The sequence below is a fragment of the Trachurus trachurus genome (genome assembly GCF_905171665.1).
Source record: "Trachurus trachurus genome assembly, chromosome: 15".
Taxonomy (NCBI): domain Eukaryota; kingdom Metazoa; phylum Chordata; class Actinopteri; order Carangiformes; family Carangidae; genus Trachurus; species Trachurus trachurus.
This window is the reverse complement of record NC_139906.1, coordinates 28174036-28199540: the sequence shown is the minus strand read 5'-3', so window position 1 is coordinate 28199540 and position 25505 is coordinate 28174036. Positions and strand designations below refer to the sequence as shown.

General features: G+C 41.2%; 1 protein-coding gene across 1 annotated transcript in view; it reads left to right on the top strand.

Moving 5' to 3' along the window:
• piezo1 (piezo type mechanosensitive ion channel component 1 (Er blood group)) overlaps positions 1 to 23381 on the top strand; it is a 108638-nt gene extending 85257 nt beyond the window's left edge. The window contains exons 33-55 of the mRNA XM_083987995.1: positions 1088 to 1174; positions 2461 to 2633; positions 2722 to 2828; positions 3918 to 4082; positions 4207 to 4465; positions 6706 to 6894; positions 7726 to 7938; positions 8060 to 8297; positions 8454 to 8601; positions 9663 to 9810; positions 10007 to 10159; positions 10750 to 10811; positions 10947 to 11105; positions 11223 to 11370; positions 13533 to 13721; positions 14184 to 14276; positions 17066 to 17238; positions 17336 to 17458; positions 17556 to 17635; positions 18670 to 18856; positions 18944 to 19085; positions 20923 to 22256; positions 22701 to 23381. Coding sequence (XP_083844121.1) covers positions 1088 to 1174; positions 2461 to 2633; positions 2722 to 2828; positions 3918 to 4082; positions 4207 to 4465; positions 6706 to 6894; positions 7726 to 7938; positions 8060 to 8297; positions 8454 to 8601; positions 9663 to 9810; positions 10007 to 10159; positions 10750 to 10811; positions 10947 to 11105; positions 11223 to 11370; positions 13533 to 13721; positions 14184 to 14276; positions 17066 to 17238; positions 17336 to 17458; positions 17556 to 17635; positions 18670 to 18856; positions 18944 to 19085; positions 20923 to 21051 — 3365 coding nt within the window. The 3' untranslated portion in view covers positions 21052 to 22256; positions 22701 to 23381. The remainder of the gene's footprint in view (positions 1 to 1087; positions 1175 to 2460; positions 2634 to 2721; positions 2829 to 3917; positions 4083 to 4206; positions 4466 to 6705; positions 6895 to 7725; positions 7939 to 8059; positions 8298 to 8453; positions 8602 to 9662; positions 9811 to 10006; positions 10160 to 10749; positions 10812 to 10946; positions 11106 to 11222; positions 11371 to 13532; positions 13722 to 14183; positions 14277 to 17065; positions 17239 to 17335; positions 17459 to 17555; positions 17636 to 18669; positions 18857 to 18943; positions 19086 to 20922; positions 22257 to 22700) is intronic.
• Positions 23382 to 25505: the final 2124 nt, after the last annotated feature.

The following is a 25505-nucleotide window of genomic DNA, read 5'->3' as shown; positions in this document are numbered from 1 at the left end:
TGTGGAGAGAACTATTACATTTGAGCAGCAGGTGTTTGTCAGTGTGTGGACAGATGTTTGCCACTGCAACCGCCTCACAACCTGCAAGATACACTCAGCAGAACGTCACAGACATGTAGCTCAGATCAAACTGAAGACTGAGGTCAAAGAAGGATGTGGTCCACCGTCCCACCGCTGCGTGCTGAGCCTTCCTGCAATAACCACTGAGTTGACATGTTGAGTCATGGCTGCTGTGATCCCAGTCACTAACTACAGATACATGCGAGTCAATGTTAATTAAAAAAACATCTCTAAAGTGAGGCCGTTTCTCTCTCAGAGCAACACAGAGAGACTAATGCATGCTTTTATAACTAGCAGGCTGGACTACTGCAACGCTCTCCTCTCTGGTCTACCCAAGAATACAGTAAACAAGCTGCAACTGATTCAAAACTTTGCAGCACGAGGAGAGCACACATCACGCCAATTTTAAAGTCTTTACACTGGCTGCCTGTTAGTTTCCGTATTGATTTGAAAGTTCTCTTATTAGTTTTTAAAGCACTCCATGGATTTACACCAGATTATATCTCAGAGATGCTTTTATTGTATGAACCAGGAAGGCCCCTCAGATCCTCTGGCTCCTCTCTTTTAACTGTCAGCCGGAGGATCTGAGAGGAGTTACAAACATTGACACTTTTAAATGTAGGCTAAAAAACCATCTTTTTAATCTGGCTTTTATGCTATAGTCTCATAGTGATTTTATTCTATTTTACAGTTTTATACTCTTTCTTATTGTTATCTTTCTCCTACTTCTATCCTGCATTTTATTCTATTCTATTTTATAAAATTGTATTGTTGTTAAAAGTTGTTATTTTATTTATCTATTTTCTATTGCTATATTTTATTTTATTGTTGTTTTTAATCTTCGTTTTAGTCTCCATGCTTTTTCTTGTTTTACCTCCTATATATATATTGTTCAATCAAAATGTAAAGCACTTTGAACGGCATCTATTTGCTTTGAAAGGTGCTATATAAATAAAATTTAATTGATTGATTTATTGAATGTAATGTCAGCTGAGATGCTTTTTTTTCTTTGTCTGTGTGTGTGTAGGTTGTAGCGACAATGATGTGTTTGAGGACCCTGTCATCCAGGAGGAGGAGGAGGTTGAGGAGGAGGAGGAAGAGGAAGAGCAGTCTGGTAGGACCATGCAGCTTCTTCACAAAGTAGAAAGAACAAAGTCAGGGGAAAAAGTGTTCTTGAAAAATAGATCATAGTTGATTTTTTTCAGTGTGTTGTACATTGGATGAGCTCAGTGTCTCTGTCCCTGTCTGCACCTGTACTCTGATGAAAGTGCAGGTGTCAGACTGACTGAGCCAGTGACTGAGTACTTTCAGCTACAAGACTGCACCAACACTCTGATAAATAATGATCATGCGCTGCTGATATGTGAACATGTGTAATTTCTCACACAATATTGTATTTAAGTTTCAGTCTGGATCCCTGAGAAGGATCATTTTATTGTTTAGTGTTCTCAACATTTTCGATGCCTGGATCATTCAGATGTGAAAACTGTGGATGAACTTAAAATTTAAAAAATAATGGTAACACTTTATAATAAATATTCACTATTAAGCATTAGTTAAGCATTAATAAATACTGAATTCTTCATTTGTTACGCATGGATACTCATTAGTATGCAGTTTATAAATATTGTACTATTAAGTGTTACCGTAATTTTTTTTATAGTGTTACCAAAATAACATTCCTTGCCAGAATCTGTGGCCGTCTTGAATTTTCCCATAGGCTTATGTGTTTTATCCAAAGAATAAAACCCAAGAATAGTTTGCGCTAAGTTTAGTCTTGAAAGACGTCCCTGAAACATCTGCAGCTCTCTGCTGCACTGCTACGGAGCGCATGGCAGTAAATTCTAGCTTGTACCGACCTGTCTGCCTCTATAAAGCCAGATAACACTGTAGGTCTCATCAGGGCCGTTGCATAGGGGAGAAAGGTGATGACAATTCTAGGGGGCCACAGCCCAGTAGGGCCCACAAAAACCCCCAGGAAACAGATTAAAAAAAAAAATTCCTCTTATACACAGTCAATCAAAAAAGTGTTGATGAAAAGTCAGGGGGTGGGGGCCCACTTCAGTATTTTTTCAGGGGGCCCAGAATTCCTAGCAACGGCCCTGGGTCTCATGACGGAGTCAGAAGGCCTGTCTTTCTGTTGTCATCATAAAACAACACCAACAAGACAGAGCTGATAGAAGTGTGAGAGTATTATCTTATTTCTCTACACACATTTGGAAACTGTCCCATTGGTCAAAATTCTCAAAATCTTTTCATCTGTCTGTCTGTCTGTCTGTCTGTCTGTGTGTGTGTGTGTGTGTGTGTGTGTGTGTGTGTGTGTGTGTGTGTGTGTGTGTGTGTGTGTGTGTGTGTGTGTGTGTGTGTGTGTGTGTGTGTGTGTGTGTGTGTGTGCTGCAGGTCATGGTGAGATGGTTCAGAGGATCTTGGACATCCTGCGGTTCCTCTGGGCCATAGTTTTGGCCATGGTGGACGGACTGACCCAGTGGCTCAACCTGCTGACCAAACAGTACAGAGAGACCTCCACCGTCCTGTGCAATGAACGCTACTCCATCATACACAAGATACAGCAGGTAACAACAATAACACACACATTCTCTCTCTCTCTCTGTGTGTCTCTCTCTCTCTAACCTCTGTCCGTCTCCCTCTGCTTGGCAGCAGCATACAGCAGCAGACTCCATAGACGACCAGTTGTCTGAGGGCAGTGAGAGTCCCACGCTGGAGACATGTTTGGATGAGACAGACGCAGAAAACTCCACCAGGTACAGGTTAGTGTTGGTCTTCTGTTAAACAGCCGGTGATTTACTGAAATATAGAGATGAACAATATTTTACTTTTTATTTTACCGTTGCTTCTCCACATAATATGCATCGTTTATCCAATCTCATCTTTACGGGGGGGACACTGCAGGTGAATAGATTAAAAATTAAACTGATATCACCATGACACTTCCCAAGTTTATCACTTACATTAAGACAAATATTTTTTGTATTACAAGTTTTGTCAAATGCTATGTTTAAATATGTAAATTAGGCCATATCTAATGAAATATGCACTAATTTGCATACATTTCCAGAACCAATGGATAAAACCCCTTTTCGAAGTCCGAAGTACGAAGTTTTTACAAAGGGGATTTTGGATATCTCTTTTTATCACTCTGTAAATGAGAAAATACTGTCATCAGCCCTAAAAAGTCAAATTTCGCCATGTTTTTAGGAATAAAATGTTGTATAAATCAGGCTTTGAATGATATATCAACAATCCCCTCTGTAAAAACCTTCAGAATATTGACAGGAATAAAACTGGAAGGTTTGGTGTCTGTAAGTGCTGCTGAAGTGGAGATTTCTAGCTCAGAGTCTGAGGAAAAACTAATTTTGAGAAAACGGCCTTTAAAGACTTGTACTGTAAAATTCCATAGATTGTTACTGTCAATCATACTTTTACGATTGGTTGCGGATACAGAGAAAATGACAATTTTGCCTACATAATTGTTCAGGAGAGAGAGAGCTTTACAATGATACCTGACATGACATGGGTCAGACAACACAGCACAGTATGTCACAGTAGCTGTTAACTTGTGGTGAATTTAGGAGAAATCTACCAACAAGAGACAAAATGAAGTAAAATAACCACCTTAATGTGGATGTTCTACCTTTTCTTTTGACTTTTCTGAGAGAATACATGTTAAGGAAGAAAAATAGCCCAAAATCTCAAAATTGATCAGTGCATGAAAAAACAGTGTTTTTGCCTGTAGTGTCTTGCCTTAAAGTCTTGCTCTAGATTCTGTACAAAAATCACATCTTCACTTCCAGTGTCTCAGTCTTCACATCTGTCGTGTGTCTGAATCTCTCCGTCAGCTGCCTGGAGGTGGAGAGCCGAGGCCGGAGCACCCCCAGACCGAGGCTCAACAGCACTGGGAACCTCTTGAGTCCTGAACCCTTACCCAGCGGCTTGGAGCTGGTGCTAGAGCCGCCCAAACAACACAGACACTCCAGAACAGCCAGTGAGCTGCTGGGAGAAAGGTAGATACTGACGACCGACAGCAATCCACAGTTTTCAACACTTTCTCCGTGCTTTGTAATCTATCAGTCTCAAAACGTGATGGATAAATCCAGTTGGTTGTGACTGTAACGTCCGTCCCTGCAGGCAGTTCTTCATCGAGGAGCTGGAGCAGAGCAGAGACTTCTACACCAACCAGAACCGTCTGCTGAAGCTGCTGTTTGCCTTGTACAACCTCCTGGCAGCAAACTCCGAGCTGGTCTGCTACTTCATCATCGTGTTGAACAATGTGGTCAGTGCCTCGGTGATATCACTGGCCCTCCCCATCCTGGTGTTCCTATGGGCCATGCTGGCTGTTCCACGACCAACCAAGAAGTTCTGGATGACTGCTATAGTCTACACAGAGGTATGAGCATTTACACACACACACACACACACACACACTTTTCATACACCATGCTGTTTTTGGATTCACAAGGTACATAACCTGTGATTCTCACATACTGTAGGCTATGTAATATCAACATTTTTAAAGAAAAAATGTAAGCCTTTCTTAGCTCATTGTTTTAAATCCATGATTCATAATTTTACTGTTAATAAGATTATTATATAACAAGTAAGAATTTTATTTGTAGAGGTCTGATGTGAGAATTAGTGCGTCACCATGTTTGGTGCAAACAGCTAAGTGCCTTTATTTATACAATTCAATGGGTGACAAAATGTCTTGCCAAAGCAAAGAGCTGTTTGAAGGAAAGATAAGAGACACACACAACTCGGGTTATACAAGCAATACACTGACTGTGGATAAGAACAATGTACAAACACACTTTTACTAACTATCGTCTATCCTTTAAAACACCCAGTATACACAAGAACACAAGAAGGGTTTGCTAATGTTATCAAAGACAACAAATAGCCACTGAGAAGATTAAAGCAGAAGTAAGCGATCCGGTCGTTTTGTCTAACTTCTTGTCAGCCGATGGAGTTAGCAGTCCCCGCCCTCGTCCCTACGTCACCACATTCACGCGCATCCCTTGGCTGCACACACAGAGAGGACCGCCCCTTTATGCCGTTCTCTCTCCTCATTGGATAAAGGTTGTAGGATACAAGGAAAGTTTTCTCCTGGGCTTACAGCAGAGCAGAGTGACTGACAGACCCGTGTTTCAGACCAAACACTCTATAGAAGTGATTGCTGTCGGAAGATAGAACTATTTAAGACTTATATTAACACAAACATTCCGCTTACTTCTGCTTTAAAGGCCCCATGCTGTGCACTTTTCTCTGGGTTTATTTACCTGCTGATATCCCTAACAAGGTGTATCATTGGTTTTGAGTACCTGTGATCTGCTTAATATCGTTTATACTGCCCCTTTCTGTTGCCTCTTTCTGGAGCTCTAGCAGGCACAGGGCATTTGGCCAATCAGAAGAGAGAATGAGAACCTCTCCTCTGATTGGCTGACTGTTTTTGAGTGGCATGTGGTCGGGCCAATCACAGGCAAGTAACTGAAACCTAAGCTGCATTCATACAAATTGAAAAATAACAACTGGTCATGGTGGGCGGAGTTACCTTGTGTGTGACATCACAGAAAGGAGGAAGTGCTATCTGCTCGTCTTAAAGAGAATGTTCCTACAAATGGGTGGTGTGTGTTTCTCCGTTTATGACCAGTTTGATGCATGGGACAGTATATACGTGGCCCAGAGACCTCCCAAAGCACCAAAAAATAACCAAAATCACATTTTTCATGCCATGGGGCCTTTAACATCCCACATGTATGTGTTTTAAAGTAGTCTATTAAAATTCTAAGCCCCAGTGTGTAACTTATTTGGCTTTTTATTAGCAAAAATCAAATATGTCTTTCATAAATACGTATTTCACTGAAGTGGAATCACACCCACATACAAATGAAAGCTTTCTGGTACCTTAGAATGAGTTGTTACAAGTCGTTACAAATACATAAGTGGGCGACGCACCGAACCGAGGCGGCCATGTTGCATCGCCATTTTTTACGTTGAGTGGCAGCGTGACCGTAGGTAACCATAGAAACTCAGCGGAGCTGTGGGCTCGGCCTGTTAAAACTGTCACCACTGTGTAGTGTGAGGAAGGACGGAGGCACTGGTGTTGCATTCAGGTGCAGTCAGGCAGACGGCCGTCGGCAAACCAACCGGATGTCATTTTACTCCAAGAGAGAAAGACGGTAAAACGTGGGTCAGGTAAACAATAGGACATCACCATGACAACATATTGTCACGCCTGTATTGTTTTGCCTCGTGCTGGCGGACCACTTGTTTACATAGACGCTTGTTTATCCTGTTACATGCAGCGTCTGTTGTCTGTCTGACGTCTGCCCCATTTCACGTGAATGCAACATCAAGAATACGTTACGATATGCAACCGCACCGCTAGATGGGGGAAATTCCTATTATACATTTAATGAACACTTAAAATGCTTTGCAAAATGTGGCAAAACGTGTGCTACAGTGACCGCTTCAGTGACGAGGACGCGCTGTCCCCTTTCTTTTCGCCCCTGCCCTTCAAAAGTCTGTTCACGCCACTGCTTACAGTTGTTGAATAGCCCCTCCACCCCTCTACCAGGTGATCCACCCTTTCAGCCCTCTGACTGTCTGTCCTGCTCTGTCTCTTTCCAGGTGATGGTGGTGGTAAAGTACCTTTTCCAGTTCGGGTTCTTTCCCTGGAACAGTGCATATGAGATGACTCTAAACGAAGACAAGCCTTTCTTCCCACCTCGCATCCTGGGCCTGGAGAAGACTGACAACTACATCAGATATGATCTTCTTCAGCTGCTGGCTCTGTTCTTCCACAGATCACTGCTCATGGTCAGTTGGTATTCACAATGATACTTACACTCAACAACCAGGAAGCAAGAACGTGTTAAACTTGTATGAAATCATAATTTTCACCTTTCACTTTTCAAACTTGCACTAAATTTGGAAACGGACACATTTTAGTCAACCGGCCTCTGTTATGCAGTTCATTCAAACTGCACGAGGATAGGCAAATTGTGGCAGGTGTTTTCTACTGCCACATAGCTAGCATTAACAAGACTGTTGACTAACCAGGCTAGAAGAAAAAATGACCGTTCATCGATTGCTTCACTAACAGCTGCTGTCACTACTGTTCTTCAGCTGTCGTTAGCAGGTTAACCAGCTACTGTAGCTATCTTGTTATATTTTGATACCAAGTCACTTGATTGTCAACTCTGCCTGTCCAGTTTGCATTCACTACTTTCACATTATAACCTCAACGCAGCGATTTGAGCTGTGTTTCTACACTGTTTCCCATAAAGTTGGAATGATTTTATTTTTCAGGCACATTCCTCTTTGTATTCCTATTATAAAGGTTATGGTTCAATTTTTTTACAGTGATATGTTCGGTAGAGATTGATGAATAAAGTTTTCAGAAGATATACACTTTATCTATAAATAATAAATCACATTGTCACAATCATTTCATGAGAAGAGAAAAACATTTTTTTATTACAACTTAATGGGCAACAGTATATTGAAGACATGTAAAGAATCACCTGTTAATGTTAAAATTAGCTCAATTAATTACCCATAAGTAGTATTTTAGGAAAGTCTCACTGAAGTATTCCACTTCAGACAACATAACTTGAGTTTTGCTTTACACATTTGTACGTTTTCCAGCGTTATGGTCTGTGGGACCATGAGGGCCCGCTTGAGGAGCAGAGCCCCTCACCAGAAAGTTGTAAGGATGAAGGAAAAGCTCAAGAGGGAGATGATGATGGAAAGACAGAGGAAGGAGGAGGAGGAGAGGAGGAGGAGGAGAAGAAGGGAAAAGTCAGCTCAACATCCACCCTGGACAACCTGGAAATAACAGAACTGGACCAGCTTGAAAAGGTTAGTTTCTATCAGTTATTGTCCTATCAATGACCACTTTTAAAGAACCGACCTCTGTGATGACATTATGCAATGTTTCATCTTTAAAGATACTTCATTCCTATTTGTTTTTCCAATACAGGGTAATGGCGACAGTGTTGACCAAAGTGCCAGTTCTGCTGCTGCTACCCCACAGTCCCCCACAGCCACATCAACACCTATGGGCTCAAAAGATGGACAGGACACATTGGATCCTGCCAGCAGTCTGAAGGAAGATAAACTGGAGGGAGACAAAGAGCAGGTGGAGGAGGAGGTCCCCAAGAAAAGCAGCATCCGCTTCCGTAGGAAAGCTAAACAGCCCAAAAAACGCCGTAGCAAAGGTTTGTGTTCATATGTGGACTGAGATGGTCCAGATGTGGATCTTGATCTAATCCTGGTGGAGGACACAACCATACAACCACAAGGCAGTGATTCTAGTTGTTCCTACGGTATGTGGTGCTACAGTAATTCAGTTTGAATCCCCTCTTTGGTTGTAGATTCAGCTGTTTCAGAGGAGTCCACAGCTGAGACCACAGACCCCAGTAAAGAACCGGTGAAGAAGAAGCAAAAAGGCCGGAGGAGGGAGGCAGCCAGTCGGAGGCTGATCGCTGTGGGAAACAAGATAAAACAAGTCTGCATCTCTGGGTGAGCAGGGTGGAGATGCAGGGATGTGATTCAAGATTCAAGTATGCAGTATCTGCATACTGAGAAAGACACAAAAGATTGTTTTTAATCAGTGCAGTGTATTAAAAAAAATAGTCGCCATTAACTCAATAAGTTAAAATCTAATGTCATCTAAACTCAAGTCATTTAAAAACTGTAACAACTGTTCAACATAAGCAATTTCTAAAACTGAACTTCTAACAAACATTCACACACAATCAAGTTCATAATCAACAGTGCTCTCAAGTGCAGTGTCGTTTACATTAAAGGGATAGTTCAACATTTTGGCAAATTGCCCTGTTGCCATAATCCCAATAGTCATAGCAGTAGCTTCGTTACCTTTATTTGTCGGTGCAAGCTATTTTTAGAACGGTGGAGCAGAACTGTGAGCTGCTCAGAGCTACGCTATGGAGGCTAATGGGATTTCTTGGTTTCCCTCATCAAACTCATCAAATACACAATCCAACAACTCCAAAACGCTCTGGTGGACAAGTTGTGACCTGCACATTCACCACGCTATGAGATAATAACACAACGTTACGAGACAGAGTTGTTTTAGAGGTAAATGCAGAGACTGCTTGCCAGAAAACTGCCCCTGACAGGAACGCGCTTCAGCAGTTTTGCATGAATTTACCTCAAAAACAACTCTGTTTCATAACGTTTGTGACGTAACGTTTATTTGATGAGTTTGATGAGGGAAACCAAGAAATCCCATGAGCCTCCGTAGCGTAGCTCTGAGCAGCTCGCCGCTCTGCTCCGCCATTCTAAAAATAGCTTGCACCGACAATTAAAGGTAACTAACCTACTGCTATGACTCTAGGGATTATGGCAATGGGCCAATTATCCAAAATGTTGAACTATCCCTTTAAGGTCTGAATCACTTGACAGGCAAATAACTAACCACAGTTACCTTCTAAACACATTTATCTAAATATTTCACAGGGTACTGGCGACATAATGGAAAAGAATTGCAAAAATGCTTTAGTTGCAGTTCTACAGTCTAACAGTGAGAGTGGATTAATAAATGTTGTTTCTCACTGCAGTGTTCAGAGTGTTTACAAACCGGCTCAGGGTTTCTTCGGGGACATTCTCCACGCTGAGTATCGAGCTGCCACTGACGTCTACGCTCTCATGTTCCTGACTGACGTCATCGACTTCATCATCGTCATCTTTGGCTTCTGGGCCTTTGGGGTGAGAGATGGATGGAAGTTGTGTTTACATGCTGCACTGCTTATTCACAGTAGAGTATAACTTTGACCTGTGTTTAAATCAGTTGATCAGTTAATCAGTTAATCAAAGATAGGAATCCTTTATAGTAGTGTATTTATCATTTATATTTAAACCGAAGTAAAATAAAAAAAAATCTCCTCTGACCTCTCTCCTGCAGAAACACAGTGCAGCAGCTGATATAGCCTCCACCCTGTCTGAGGACCAGGTTCCCGAGGCTTTCCTGGTGATGCTGCTCATCCAGTTCAGCACCATGATCATTGACAGAGCCTTGTATCTACGCAAGGCTGTCTTGGGAAAACTCATCTTCCAGGTTTGGCCCCCTTATTCAGTCTATCAGAGGTCATTCATCCATCTGTATGGTTCAGTGTATTGGAGGAGGAGGAGGAGGAGGAGGAGGCCTGGCATTGTGTTCCCTTATTCACTCTCTCAAACTATATCAGACAGTGTACAATGGATTTTCAGGAAAGTGAATAAGAATTACTTTTAGATGTACCTCCTGAAAAGTTTAAAATGTAACTGAATCATAAATGGAGAACTGATCAGGAGAAGACTAGGATAAAATGTTTTCTTGATCTTCATATTATGAGCTTCTCTATTGTCTGTGAAGGTTCATGACACCATGAAATCCTGAAATACCTTGGAGGAACTCTTAGGTGGTCTTAGGTGGTCCAACCATCTCCAAGGCGTTTGAACCCCCTCTAAACACCTTGGAGATGGTCCTCAGACCTTTGTCCCCACCTAGGGTTAAATATCTGGATGTCTCACACCTTTTTTGGTGTGAAGAAGCCTCTTGGATCAGAGGCGATATATCTTCAAGATCCAAAAGAAGTCCAGTTGCCTTCAACATCAGCACTCGGTGAGCTTCTCTGTTTACTTACACCCCCCTCTCCTTCCCTTCAGGTGATCCTTGTGTTTGGGATCCACCTGTGGATGTTCTTCATCCTCCCTGCTGTCACTGAAAGGTAAAGTTCAGTTGTGTCTTGATAAAATGATACAGTAGAAGAATATCAGTCTTCTGGTCTGTGGAGTCTTCTGAATGTTGCTGAAGATGAGACTGAAAAGCTTTAATCCTCCTCTCCTCCCTTTTCTCTGTTTAGGAAGTTCAATCAGAACTTTGTGGCCCAGCTCTGGTACTTTGTCAAGTGCATTTACTTCGGCCTCTCAGCCTATCAGATCCGCTCTGGATATCCCACTCGTATCCTTGGCAACTTCCTCACCAAGAAATACAACCACCTCAACCTGTTTCTCTTCCAAGGGTACAGATCTGCAGCTATCAGTGCTGTTTAGTAGAACATCTCATGTTTGAGTTTCCATTTCAGTTCACATGTTTATGTGTTATTGGTGTGTGTGTGTGTGTGTGTGTGTGTGTGCAGGTTCCGTCTGGTGCCATTCCTGGTGGAGCTGCGAGCAGTGATGGACTGGGTTTGGACGGACACAACCCTGTCTCTGTCAAACTGGATGTGTGTGGAGGACATTTATGCCAACATCTTCATCATTAAATGCAGCCGTGAGACAGAGAAGGTGAGTGAGTCTGTGTGATGTCAGAGAAGAGCTGATAACTTATCCTGGGGGAAAAGCAGCAACTCCCCAGAAAGAGTTGGTGGTTGACAACAGGAAGACAAAAATGTTAGTAGTTAGTTATAATGTCCAAAAAGACAAAAAATTAAAGACATTGGCACAAATCTGCTTGATTACTTAAGTTGTCAGTGTGAAGACTTAGGCTTAGGGAATTCTCAGAGTTTGTATGTCGGTGGTTTTCTCATGTGCATCTTTATAATATTTATTGACCAGATGGTTGACTGTGGTAGGAACGTTGCCATCGCATACACATACATTGTGCTGTACTGTTCTGAGCATGATAGAATAGAACAGAAAAGAAATCGAAAATATTTTATTAATCCCTAATGGCCTCTGTGCGATTTTAGCAGTCTTATAAGACTATTGCATGACACACTGTGGGACATGGATCTAATAATCTTTGGTACGACGTCAAGTTTGACGTGTGCAGAACGATGATCGTTCTACTGAATCGCAGCCCCCTCCCCATAATTTAATCGCAGGTTGTCTTTGGTCGCAAGACGCTGACAACGGCCGTCCTAGAACCTGTCTCACAGTGCGACGTACTGTAAGGCGGCCGATTTAGAGCCACGACCAAAGATTTTGCCACGAATATCCTACGATGGTTGTCTTTCGTCTGCGACGGCCCGGGCATAAGAGGGAAATTCAGATCGTCCAGCAGCTTACATAACAATGATATGATAAATGTTATAAAGTGATATAAAAAGTAAATGTGTACAGTATAACCTATGATTCCCACAAGCGTCACACACTCCACACTTGCTGACCAGGGAGCCTGTTTGGAAATTGGCTCTTCTCAATGGAAGGCTCATCCAGAAGAAGGTCACCACTTTGAGATAGAGTAGTGTAGGAGCTGATTGCTCTGTCACTTGTCCTAGGTCTGCATATTCAATGTACTGAAATGTAGGAGCCTGCTTCAGCTTCCAACCATGTCCATAGTGGTTTCACATTTCCCCAGCATCTGCAGGTTAAAATGATCCCTATGGTCAAGAAACATCCACTAAAAATGCTACATTCAGACATGAACTTTTCATCTTCTAGATGCTGCTGCTCTATTCTTGTTCATTCTACTGAAACATTTGCCTTATCCAGTGTCACACAGAAGACGTCTAATGTTTCTCCTCACCCAGCACATGTCATTCTGTAGCAGCAGGACATCATGCATTGTTTCTTATGATTCGGTAACTATGTTCCAGAGGTGATGATGCATGATGAAATTAGTTAACTTTCTCAAATGACAATGAATGCATCAATCAAACTATTTAACATAGACCACATCAGGGCTACATCTGTCAGTGTTCTGGTCAGTTGTTGTTACAGAAAAGGAATATGACTGATAGCTTTGATACTAACTCCCTGCAGAGCGTTGGCCCTTGCAGACAGGGACCTGTTGCAGAGAAGCAACGACACCATCCATCAACCTGTCAGTAGCCTGATCTTTCAAAACTGTGACCATAACCTCTTTGTAAACCTGTGTATCAGAGAAGGGCCTGTTATACCGTGCAAGCACCCAAGACACACTTGTCACTTTGTGTTGAGCTGTTAGACCTCACACTAGGATCCTGCCGCTGTCACTGCTTCAATTTCACACTTTCATGCCTCTGTCTGGAGCAGAAAGGCCACTGTGAAGGTGCTATGATTCGTCTCATGGTGCCTGTCTAATATTCTGCTCCTTGCAAACAGCAACAGCGTCGCTGTGGATAAGACACGCTGACTTTCCATTCATGAAACCAGAGCAGAGCTGTTAAACTTCTTGAGTTTAGACCCAGAAGGGTGGGAAAGGTCATGACTCTATATCGCCATGCAAACTATTGAGATTTTTTGTTGGCAATATTTTTGTTGAAGTGTCCTTTAATTTTTTTTTTTTTTTTACAGTGTATTAGATTCTATCACCATCAGATCTTATAGATTGATTGTCATTTCCTTTCCAGAATTGGTGGCCATCTTGAATTTTCAAGTGGCTTTGAGCTGATGAGCTCAAAGGATCAGAACTTAAACACCTAAACTGAGTCGCAAGAAAGAAAATACTGAGCAATGTAGAAAACAAAAAACAAAACAAACTTTTTAAAAATATCCCTACAATGAAACATGTTTTGTCTCCTCAGAAATACCCTCAGCCTAAAGGACAGAAGAAGAAGAAGATAGTGAAATACGGCATGGGTGGACTCATCATCTTCTTCTTGATCTGTATCATCTGGTTTCCCCTGCTCTTCATCTCACTGGTCAGATCAGTGGTGGGCGTGGTCAACCACCCCATTGATGTCACAGTCACAGTCAAGCTGGGAGGATATGAGGTAATAAACATATTCTGAAGCTATGTTTTCTAGGTCTAAGCAAAAATACAGTGTGAGAGAGCAGTGAAATTTTTTTGTTAAGTAATAAAAACAAAAAGTGACAGATCTGTAAAATTTGTAATGAAGAATTTATAACAAATTCACTGCAACATGATAATTATTCCAATATCTTTAGATAACGGATGTCAGTCTCAAGATAGAAAATATGATATTTATTCTGTTATGTCAAGATAACAGACAGTGATAACAGATCATTCCTACAAATATTGGTCATTATTCCATCATCTTGACATGCAGCTAAATTATTTTGATGTAACAGGAAAATAGAAAGTATTATTTTGCAATCACAGAGTTTCTCAAGTATAGTGCCATGACAAATGGAATATTCACACAAATATAAAAGCCAAATGACATAGCTGGTACAGTGTGTATAATCCTTTGTGCTTCTGTGTGTGTATCCAGCCCCTGTTCACCATGAGCGTGCAGCAGCAGTCCATCAAGCCCTTCACACAGCCTGAATATGACCAGCTCACCAAGAAGTTTGGAGACAATGCTGTGAGTACTGATGTCACTTTGACTTCTCTACAGTATTACAGTATTACTCTGAACATTGAACATCTTAACATTGCAGCTATTTGTCTTGAGAGTTTGATATTTGTTAATGAGACAATTTATCAAAGGAGAAGTTAGTTTCAGCCTGTGTCTTACTTCAGTTTGGTTGTAGCCGGAGTTGAAGGACGGCCTCACTGTGCAAATGATCTGATGGAAGATGAGTCTGTCTCTCTTCTCCCTGTGATCTCTTCTCAGCATCATGAGCGCTGCTGGCAACAGCTGACATTATGAATTAACTGGAACAATCAGTCAGATCAGCAGGTGTCATTAACAAAGATACTCAGACTCTATAAAACTGCTAACAGTGTAATCAAATAGAAAATATGTCAAATGTGACTGGCTTGTATGGAGACTAGGCTCTGTCCTGTAGCAGACAGTTGAGCTGCAGCAGCAGGAAGTGTCCACATGTCATTGCATGACATTGCATCATAGAACTGTCCCTTTAACCATCACTGCTGTATGTCTCTGATAAAAAAATACCATTTGTTATTCATTCATGTCTTAGTCTTATTTCATGCACTTGCAGCCATGTTCTTCTGTCTAGTGTGTAGTGTGTTTGTGTGTGTCAGTAGTGGGGTTTCCATCCACCTATTCTTACTCGCATTTTAAAATTTGCAAAAAAAAAACTTAGATGGAAACGCCAGAAATTCAAACAGGTTTCACGAATAAATGATGACCAACGCTGTTCACACTGCAGTATACAGTATACAGTATACAAGTTTCCCAGAATGCAGCAGCATATACAGCTGTAAAACAGGTGAAAAGCTGTTTTATTTCCGGCTGTAGCGCTGTTGTTATTATGTCACTTTATTAAGGTTTAATATTTTTTCATGCGAGAAAATAACTGTTTAGATCCCCAATGTGCAGTTAGTTTATCCAAATGTAGACTGTTAAGAAGTTTGCTACGATGTTTTTCGGAGAAGTGAAGCTCCATCTGTGTGAGCAGCGTCTGGTCATCACCGCTCATCGGCCGGTCAACCTACGTCGTCATCCCGGGGGAGAAAACGATTGCTAAAGGAGAATTCTTTTTTTTTTTTTTTTTTTAATTGACATTTTTTCCCATTTTCCAAACATATATATACACAACAGCCAACTCTCACATTATTACAAGAACAAAACAACAACACACACAACAAAACCACCTCCTTTGTGTACAACACATAGGAGGAAATGGTAGACAAACCAACAAAACAAACAGACAAACAACAACAACAACAACAAAAACCAAAAAGAAAATAAAGAAAGAAAGAAAGAAAATTTAAAAAAATAAGAAATTAAACACCTGGGGGGGGGGGGGGGTTGCAGTTCTATACATTTTCCATATAGTCTCTGATCAGTAACCAAGGTCCATCATCTCCACGATCACGTTCAAGTAAGGCAGTGGTTGCCCGCTCCATTGCCAACAGGTCCAAAAAGTCTTCCAGCCAGGCGTCGATATTAAAACAGTTTGACTTTCTATGTTTCCAGTTTATCAGTACTATTCGTTTGACTGACATGAAGGCGAGTATAACAATTCGCTGTTTAAGAATTGATACATTATCAATTCGTTTCCCCAGCAGACAACTTAGAGGACATTCAGGTATCTGTAGGTCAAGAATGGACCTCAATTGAGCAATAACATTTTTCCAAAAATTCCTCACTGGGGGGCAATACCACAGTAGGTGGATTAACGTCCCTGCCTCTCCGCAGCCATGCCAACACAAATGGGAAAGGGAGGGGTCCATTTTGTTCAGTGTATGTGGTGTAATGTAAGATCTATGCAACACTTTAAATTGAATGGTTTTATATCTCACACATTTAGAAGATGCAGTTGTGTTTCTCAAAATGGATTCCCACTGAGCATTTGTGATAGTGACACCTAAGTCCTTCTCCCATTGATGTTTTATGTGGCATAGACTGTCAGGAGAGGCCAGGGATAACAACTTATACAAAACTGAAACCACTCTCCTCCCTGTGGCAATTTTCCTGAACTTATTGTCTAAATCACAGTTGCAACCAATGTTGACATTTTTTAGTATATGTGCCCTCAAGACAGATTTCAATTGTACATATGATAGAAATTCCGTGTCGCTAACCCCAAATACAATTTTTAATTCATTAAAGGATATCATGTCCCCATCTTTGATAATCTGGCCCAGTTCATTAATACCCTTATATTTCCAAACATTGTTGGACAATGGTCTGCCCCCTGCTGTAAATAGCGGGTTATTCCATATAGGGCATGATGGTAGTGAGGACCCCGAAAAAAGTAAGTGAGGACCCCGAAAAAAGTAAAAGGAGAATTCTGGTCATTTTTGACCCCTAAATCGTTGTCCTGATGGTCACCAAACACTTTTTCCTTGTGATGATTTCTTTACAAAAAGAAATGCTCGGAGATATTTTGGACATTACCACTGCACTGCTCCACCGTTTATTTGGGTTATTTTGTGGTGTAACTTTGCCTGCATCAATTTTAGTTGCATTTTTTCTCCCCCCCAACACTGGGTGACCATCAGGACAACGATTTAGGGGTAAAAAACGACCGGAGTTCTTCTTTAACTTACCCACAGGTCTTCTCCCAATAATCGCAAAACAATAACGAATGGAAACGGGCATAAATTCACATTTTCTTTTTGCGCATTTTGACAAAATTCGCTCTAAAATTACGATACATTTGGACTGAAACCTGACGTGTGTCACCAACCATTCTATCCTCTTTTCATCTGTGTCCATGTGTGTGTATGTACCCGTAGGTTGCCATGCAGTTCATCACACTCTACAGTTACGATGACATTGTGACGGCCATGATTGAAGGCAGTTCAGGATCAGTGTGGAGGATCAGCCCCCCCAGCAGACAGGAAGTCATTAAAGAACTACTGGGGAGTCCGGTTGACCTAACGTTACGTCTGGCCTGGACTTTCCAGAGGTAAAACCTAATGTACAACAATCATGAGCTGGTGTGTATACAAAGTACCAGTGAACTCCTGAAGCTGACTGTGATGTGTCTCTCCTCTGTGTGACAGGGACCTGGGGAAAGGAGGGACAGTGGAACACACCTTTGATAAACACTCTATAGACCTGGAACCAGGGAACCCAGTCAGAGCCGAGCTGGCCTCACTGCTGGTCGGCAATCGCACCGAACCTGTGTAGGTTTTCTCTCTCTCTCTCTTTCTAGGTTTTGTGTTTTATTTAACATATATTCAGCAGCTGTACCATGAAGATGTTATTATGTTTCTTTCTCAGGCATGTTCCCAATATGTTCCCCAACTACATTCGTGCCCCCAACGGAGCTGAAGCCAAACCTGTCAGTCAACTGTATGAAGGTCAGAGGTCATTTCGTTACTTTTCAGTGCATGACGATTCAAAAGGAACAGAATCATTTCCAGGATCAGACTAGATGGTCATGGAGGGAGCAACCAGAGACGTCGACTCGAGTCGCTGTGTTGATGACTCGTGGCTTGACTTGACAAAAACTAAAAGACTTGAGACTCGACTCGGACCTTGACTTGACTTAAGAAATTATGACTGATTGATTGATTGTTTTTTATTTCGTATGAATGACAGACATACATACATACGAAAAGGATAGGTAAGAAGTCAAGGCTTATGAGGAACCTACCCACTGTTACATTTACAATCAACTAAGCTACTTGCATATAATACAGAGACAAATTTGAAACATGATTAAGTAAGCTGCTCTTGCAGAATTCATACACCATTCATACCTCACAACTTATGAGAAATGAGGAATAGCTTACTATAGACTTGAATGACTTGAGTGTTGATCATTTCATGTTTTCAGTTTGAATACACAATTTACATTTAATATCTAATATTACCCCATTTGAGCGCAGGCTGAGAATGGATCACTACCCTGTCAATCAGTCATACCCATGTTTGATTCCATGTATGCTACTGGATATCAGTAATTACAATTCAAATCCAATTAATTGTCACACTTTTTAAACAGGTTGAATAAATTGGCCAATGATGTTAACTGACAGTTACTAATATTTTGTCTTTTCACTTTATTAAGATCAGTTTCTGCAGGTAAAATTGCACTAATATGGCGACTTGACCTGGATTTGACTTGACATAACCACTTGACTTGACTCAACATGAGTTAATGGCTACTTTCCATTCTAAGTGTAGGTACAGTAGGAGTCTGGAGTATCTACTTGTTTACTTTTACGTTTTACTGCCGGCTTTTTTGTGGATGTCCCAAAATTAAAGAGGAGACATCATCTCCTCATCTGCAGTCTGACCACTGTCAGTCTCATATTGGATATCAGCAGTTATATGTGTCAGTACCATCTCCCAGTGTGTGTTCTAACACAACTGACTGCTTGTCTTGTAGGTGATGAAGATGGTTACATGAATATAACCCTGTCCCTGAAGAGCGACAGGTCGCTGAACGACAGTAGAAACCAGGAGTGGTGGGACATCGCCATCGCGGGCTGTGCCTCCTCATGTGAGGTTCTGCCCATGATTATATTCAATGACAAAGTCAGTCCACCGAGCCTGGGCTTCCTGGCTGGATACGGGTGAGGAACACACTTAATGAAGCACCAGTATGAATGGACGTTTGATACTGTCTTCACTGATACTGATTGTGAACCGTCTCCCTCCAGGATCATGGGTCTGTATGTGTCCGTGGTCTTGGTCATTGGAAAGTTTGTCCGTGGCTTCTTCAGTGAGATCTCCCACTCCATCATGTTTGAGGAGCTGCCCTGTGTCGACCGCATCCTCAAGCTCTGCACGGACATCTTTCTGGTTAGTTTGTGGCTGGTGTATGCATATTAACACACACACATGCCGTACATACGGTGCATTTACAGAACTCATGAGCACTCAAATGTCGGAGACCAAGTAAAATCAATGTTCCAAATATGAATGTGAAAAAAAAAAGAATTAATTTTGAATATAGTCAAAGGTCAGAGATTCACTGTCGTAGTAGTTACTCTTTCAGATTTATTCAACAAAATACAAAAAAAACACATAGATCCACTGTTAATGAAGTGTTGAGCTGTCGGCTCAGGTCGAGGTGGCGTCTGTGAAAAGTCACCGTGGTAACGCAGTGAGGAGGAATGGAGCGTTACACTGATGCTGCATTCAGGTGCAGTCGGGCAGACGGCCGTCAGTAACAAACCAGATGTCATTTTAGTCACAGAAGTGGAGAGAAAGACGGTAAAACATGGGTCAGGTAAACAATACATCGCCATGACAACATATTGTCACGTGTATTGTTCTGCCCCGTTGTTTACATAAAGGCTTTATGCGTTACGTGCAGCAGCTGTCGTCCGTCTGCCGTCTGCCCAATTTCACGTGAATGCAGCATGAAAAATACCATTGAGTTGCTTGCGATATACAACCACAACACTAGATCGGAGGAATTCCTACACAATGTACCTTTAAAGCTTATTTTTTGTCTGTCACTTAGTAACAAATAATGATATTATTAAAAAAAAGAAATATCTAAGATACCAATGTTTGTGTGAATAACAATAGTGCAAAGTAATAATTATCACTGAACTTAATAATTTTAAATGCAATTAAATCATGACATGACATGACACAACGGCGGCACGGTGGCACAGTGGTTAGCACTGTTGCCTCACAGCAAGAAGGTCCTGGGTTCGAATCCCCGGCCGCCCAGGTCCTTTCTGTGTGGAGTTTGCATGTTCTCCCCGTGTCTGCGTGGGTTTCCTCCGGGTGCTCCGGTTTCCCCCACCACTAAAAAACATGTCGGCTAGGTTAATCTTCCTGTCAGCGCCCCTGACCAAAGGCACTGGCTCATAATCTGGAGTTGGTCCCCGGGCGCTGCACCGTGGCTGCCCACTGCTCCTCAGGGATGGGTTAAATGCAGAGAAAGAATTTCTTTTTTTTTTTTTATATTATATATGTGACAAATAAAGTACCTTTACCTTTACCTTACCTTAATATCATATCCAAAATATAATCAATAATAATGAACTTAAATGACCATGAAATACATAAATTAATATATATATATAGGCTACTGTATATATTACATTTATTTATTTAGATTAGGGAAAGCACCTATTAATGAACATTGTACACATGTAAATATGACAGATTATAGGCACGGCTAATTTCCGTCTGTTGTCCCCAGACAGGGAGAACATTCTGACTTAAAGAAGAACAAAAATACACAAGCAAGTAAAATAAAACAAAAACAAAGGAAACAAAAGTAGCTCCGGTGTAGTTCATATCAAAATCAGCAGTGACCACGAGAAGAAAAGAGAAGAAAAAAAAGAAAAGAAAAAAAAAGCCCTTAACCTTGTTGCCCACAACCCAAATTTCATAGGCACCTACAGAGAAGTTCCCCACCAGAATAAACAGGGAAACATCTGTTGCTCATCATACTGATATCAAACCAACATTTCTCATTCTTTTACAGATTTGTTCTTTTAATAACACTGATTTGACTCCATATACCTGAGCCAAGAAACTGAGATTATCTGTTGGTCTAGTCATCAGTTTATTTTCTCTCTTAAATAAATCCACAAACACATTTGTCTCCATGCTGTTTGCTGCGCTCTTTCCCAATTTAAACAGAAGTGTGTGTGTGTGTGTGTTTGTGTTTCAGGTGCGTGAGACAGGAGAGCTGGAGCTGGAGGAGGAACTTTACTCCAAACTGATCTTCCTCTACAGATCTCCAGAGACTATGATCAAATGGACCAGGGACATTCACAGTCGAGACCAGGACAGATACTGAGTGACTGACTGTGATTGGCTGGAAGAGAATATGTGGAGCACACTGCAAAGACGTCCAGGGGACGGCTCATGGAGGGCTTCATGAGGACTAACCCCTCTGCTGGACTCACTACAGCTGCCTGAGCACTTTCATCACACACCACCTTTACACTACAGACTATTGAAAGTGGAGCTGCAGTCCCGCGGCGGGAGGGGCCGATGGCAGCTGGATGTCTACAGGATTGGATAGAATGTCCCTGGAAGGCAAAAATGAAAGGTGCTTGTTAATGATCAGAGGTTTAAAGGGGAAAACACCAAAGATATTTCACCCCTGACCTCTGTGCATTCGCGGCACCAGTGGAGGACTAGGAGGCTGAAGCCTGAACCAGCTACAGCTGCTGCACCAGTATGAAAACCTGCCATGCTGTCAATCAGATTAAGAAATTTTCCTTCAACCTTCATTCATTCTAGTAAAGCGTCGGGTTACAGTATATATTTTTTTTACCTGGACAGATGTTGTGAGTTTGTTCCAGGTTGGTGAGAGAGCTGTAGATCAGGCTGATGTAGCTTCTGCTTCGTTGCCTTTTGACACTTTAGTTAAGTTCAATTAATTTCAATTTTTAAAAAAAGAAGCTTTATTGCAGTATATGCAGCAGGGCCACACACATGCACAAACACTCATACTGTATGTCAATAAAACGACACAAGCAACGGAAACACCCTCAGTGTTTTGATTTGAATGTGTACAGGTAAAATGTAGTTAGGGGAATTAACAATGTCTTAATGGAATTTTTTTTTTTTTTTTTTTTTTGGTTAAAGTTTTGGTTCTGTTTAAAACTGTCCTCCACATTCAAAAGCCACGGGCCATTTGCACAAAGCACTTCAAGTTTTCTACTTAAGTTTGACAATCAAGATCGAGTTCTTTCAGGGAGTTAGTTGAGGTTGTTGTACAGAGTAAGTTAAGGAGGAAAATGTTTGCAATAATACAGCAGGAAAAATCTTCCATGAAGACATTTTGACTGACACAGCACAAAGTTGATCGATGGACATGGACTTCTAATTCACAGCTGCAGAAAATGCAGCGATCCAGCTCCTGAGGGTCTGACAAATCATAATTTGGCTGCTGCATAGATCAAATCTATAGAGCAAATCACTTCCTCATGGGTTACGGCAGACATCCCGTTCTTCTAATCATGGAACAGTCTTTTTGGGACTTTCATCATCTTCGTTTATCTCTAAACACTCAAAGGAACCTCACTGCAAAAACTCAAAATCTTTCCAAGAATATTTGTCTTATTTCTTGTCAAAATGTCTCATTTCTAGTCAAAACTAATCTCTTTCTACTTAAAATAAGACTCATCACTTAAAAACAAACTTATTTTTAGATAATTTTCACTTGTTCCAAGCAAATTTTCACTTGAAATAGGCTAAGTAGAAAAATCTGCCAGTGAAAGCAAGTTTGTTGTGCTTCTAATAAGAAAGAAATACGTGTTCCACTGTCAGATTTTTCTACTTATTTCAAGTGAAAATATGCTTGAATAGTAAAACGTGTCTAAAAACAAGCTGCTTTTTATGTGACGATTCTTATTTTAAGTATAATGAGATTTGTTTTGACTAGAAATTAGACATTTTGACTAGAAATAAGACAAATATTCTTGGAAAGATTTTGAGTTTTTGCAGTGCTGCTAAGGTCTTCTGTGAAATGGTTTAACTGATATTAAGTGATTTCTTAAGTATAAGACTAAGAATAAAGTGCCTAAGTCAACATTCTAAGAAAACCTTAGAGTTTGGTAATAGCTGGACTTCAGATGTTTTGTGCAACTGGCCTCTGGTCCTCGAGCACTCAACAAGTTCTAAGTGAATATTGGTTGAATAGTTAACGGGTTGATGGCTGGACTCATCACTCTAAAAAAGATTTTGTCTGAATTTATCGTCTTTGACTCTTCTGTTAGGACCTGTTAGTCTTTCGTCTGAAGAAAACACACAGCTAAGTTATTGGATGTTGTGAAGTTGATATGACAAATATTTGTACTGTGCCAATGTTTCTGCACATGTGGAGTGTTGACGAAGAACGGCGACGCCTCCAAGGTATGAAGTCAAGCCTTAAGAAAAAAAAAAAACCTCACCAGGTCGGGGGTAGAGGTTGAATGATCCTTTGTGCTATTTTTCATAATTAATATACATATTGATACAGTATGTGAATAAAAAAAAATGACACTTTTCAATACGATGGAACAAGCCAGATCTTTTCACACCAGCTGTTGTTCCAAGAGATTCAATTGTCTGTCTTTTTTTTTTTTGTAATTCCAAGTATGTTTGGGAATATGAACCACTAAGACACTATATAAAATGATCATGGCCTTAAAGTCTTCCTGTATTGTTTACATGTGTCAAAAGTTATATGGTGCATATTCTTAAATAAATGTCTAATATGTTAATTATCAACAGCCGCTGCTCTCTGCAGTGTGTTGAGCTGTTTTCTTACTAAACATCACACCAACACACACCATTGATCTCACACATTCCAGTGGACTCTGGAGGGACAACAGGGAGCCCGGCGAGGTGAAGGCACTGTGGGACCAGAGGGAGTGCTGCACGTATTCACCGGTTTGACACAGATGGAAACCATAATTGCTTCACTGATCACTAACCAATTGTTGCTCTACAATAGTCCTATAAAGGCCAAAGGTCAGACAGCAGTATCTATTTTCAAAAAATGGATGTGAATGTTGCAAGGAGAGAGTAGTGGGAGGGAAAGGCAGAGGAAAAGAGAAGACATGAGACAAGCTCTGATTAGGGCCGCACTTACTGATCATATCATCAACCATGGGCTATGAGGTAATATGACCTTCAGGAATAGAAATCAACCAATGAATTAACTCAATGACAAGTTTACTGAATGACCAACCAACCAAAAGATCATCTGACCAACTGAACAATCACCTAACCAACCCACCAACTAACCAGCCCACTAACTGATCAATGGACCAGATCATCCACCATCTGCCAATCAACACACCAATCAACTGATCAATAGGCTTTATGCACAGCTCCACTACTTCCTGAACTTTGGCCAGCTCCTTTATTTCCTGTCTTACATTATTGGACTAACGGACTAATCAGCTGAACAGTTGACCGGCTAACCAACAGACTGATCGACCAGTAGGCCAACCCATAGGGCCAACCTACTGTAGAGTAGAATGTTTCTTTTGTTTGTTATGCTTTGCTATTTGTGCAATTGCTTTTATAGGTGAGGTTTAAAGGTTATAGCTACAACTTTTTCATCTAAAGGATTAATTTTTCAAAAATAATGCATCCACAGAATGTCTAGAGGGGTGCAAAATGAAAGTTTTAATTTCACTGAATTTAAAAAAAATAGTATATAAATAATTGTTTAATACATTTTGGCGGGTCCGAAATATATAAATATTTACATCTGGTTACGTTGGCAACGTCGGCATGGAATGATCTCTGTGGCAACAGCATTAGAACGTTGATGTCATGTGTAACCAAGGGGGCAGTTGTCGGTCTGAGAAGTGAAGCTCACTTCCACGTTCAAAAAGCTGCAATCCCCTCGGCTGTCGCTGGGGGCTGGCTCCAGAAGGGAGCAACTCCAATCGAGCCCCATGTTAAAATAGCCGATTTTACAGCTTAAAAAAACATATTTACAGCCTGGTACATTTTATTTTTTTGGTCTCAATCGATAGTTTCTACCCCCGCACACACTCTGAGGGGGGTGAATTTTTTTTAAACTCTACCGTTTTACTGTTATTAGGTTTAAAGCACTGGCCAATTAGGGCGCAGAACCGTTGAGTGACAGGTCCGGCGACCGCTGTTTCGAGGCCAGTGGGCGGGTTCTCGGCCGGCCAACGGCCGCACCTCTCCAAATATGGCAAGTAGAATCCAACATGGCGCGGTTCAAACCCCCGTAGTAGCGGCACAAAACAGACTCCCCCAAACCAATGGGTGACGTCACGGACGCTACGTCCATTCTTTGTGTAACTGGCAAACAGTAAAACGGAAAGTTGGAGCGAGAGCAGGCAGTGTGAGTGCGACACCAACTGGCCAGGAGGAATTAAACTTGTAGCTATCACCTTTAGCCTAAATATAAGCCCGTAATGGGTTTCTACCTCACCCGCACATGTATTTCTTTCAATTCAATTGTTTGCTTTTATTGTTGCTTTTATAATCGTGCAAATAAACATAAACATAGAGCAATGACTGGAATAAGAGAGTAAGACCTCTATGGTAACGACACGCATTGGTCCAATGGAAGCGCCTCCTGATGGGGGAATATTATATTGAAAAAATGCCCAACTGACAACTCTGCATTGTTGGTGAATGAGCAAGTGTGGTATTTTCAGTAATTTATGGACATTTCTAGATCAACCACATTCATAGCATCATCGTGGACCCCTTACAGATAAACAAGGACACATAGTAATAGTAAAAAAAAAAACAAAAAAAACACAAAGT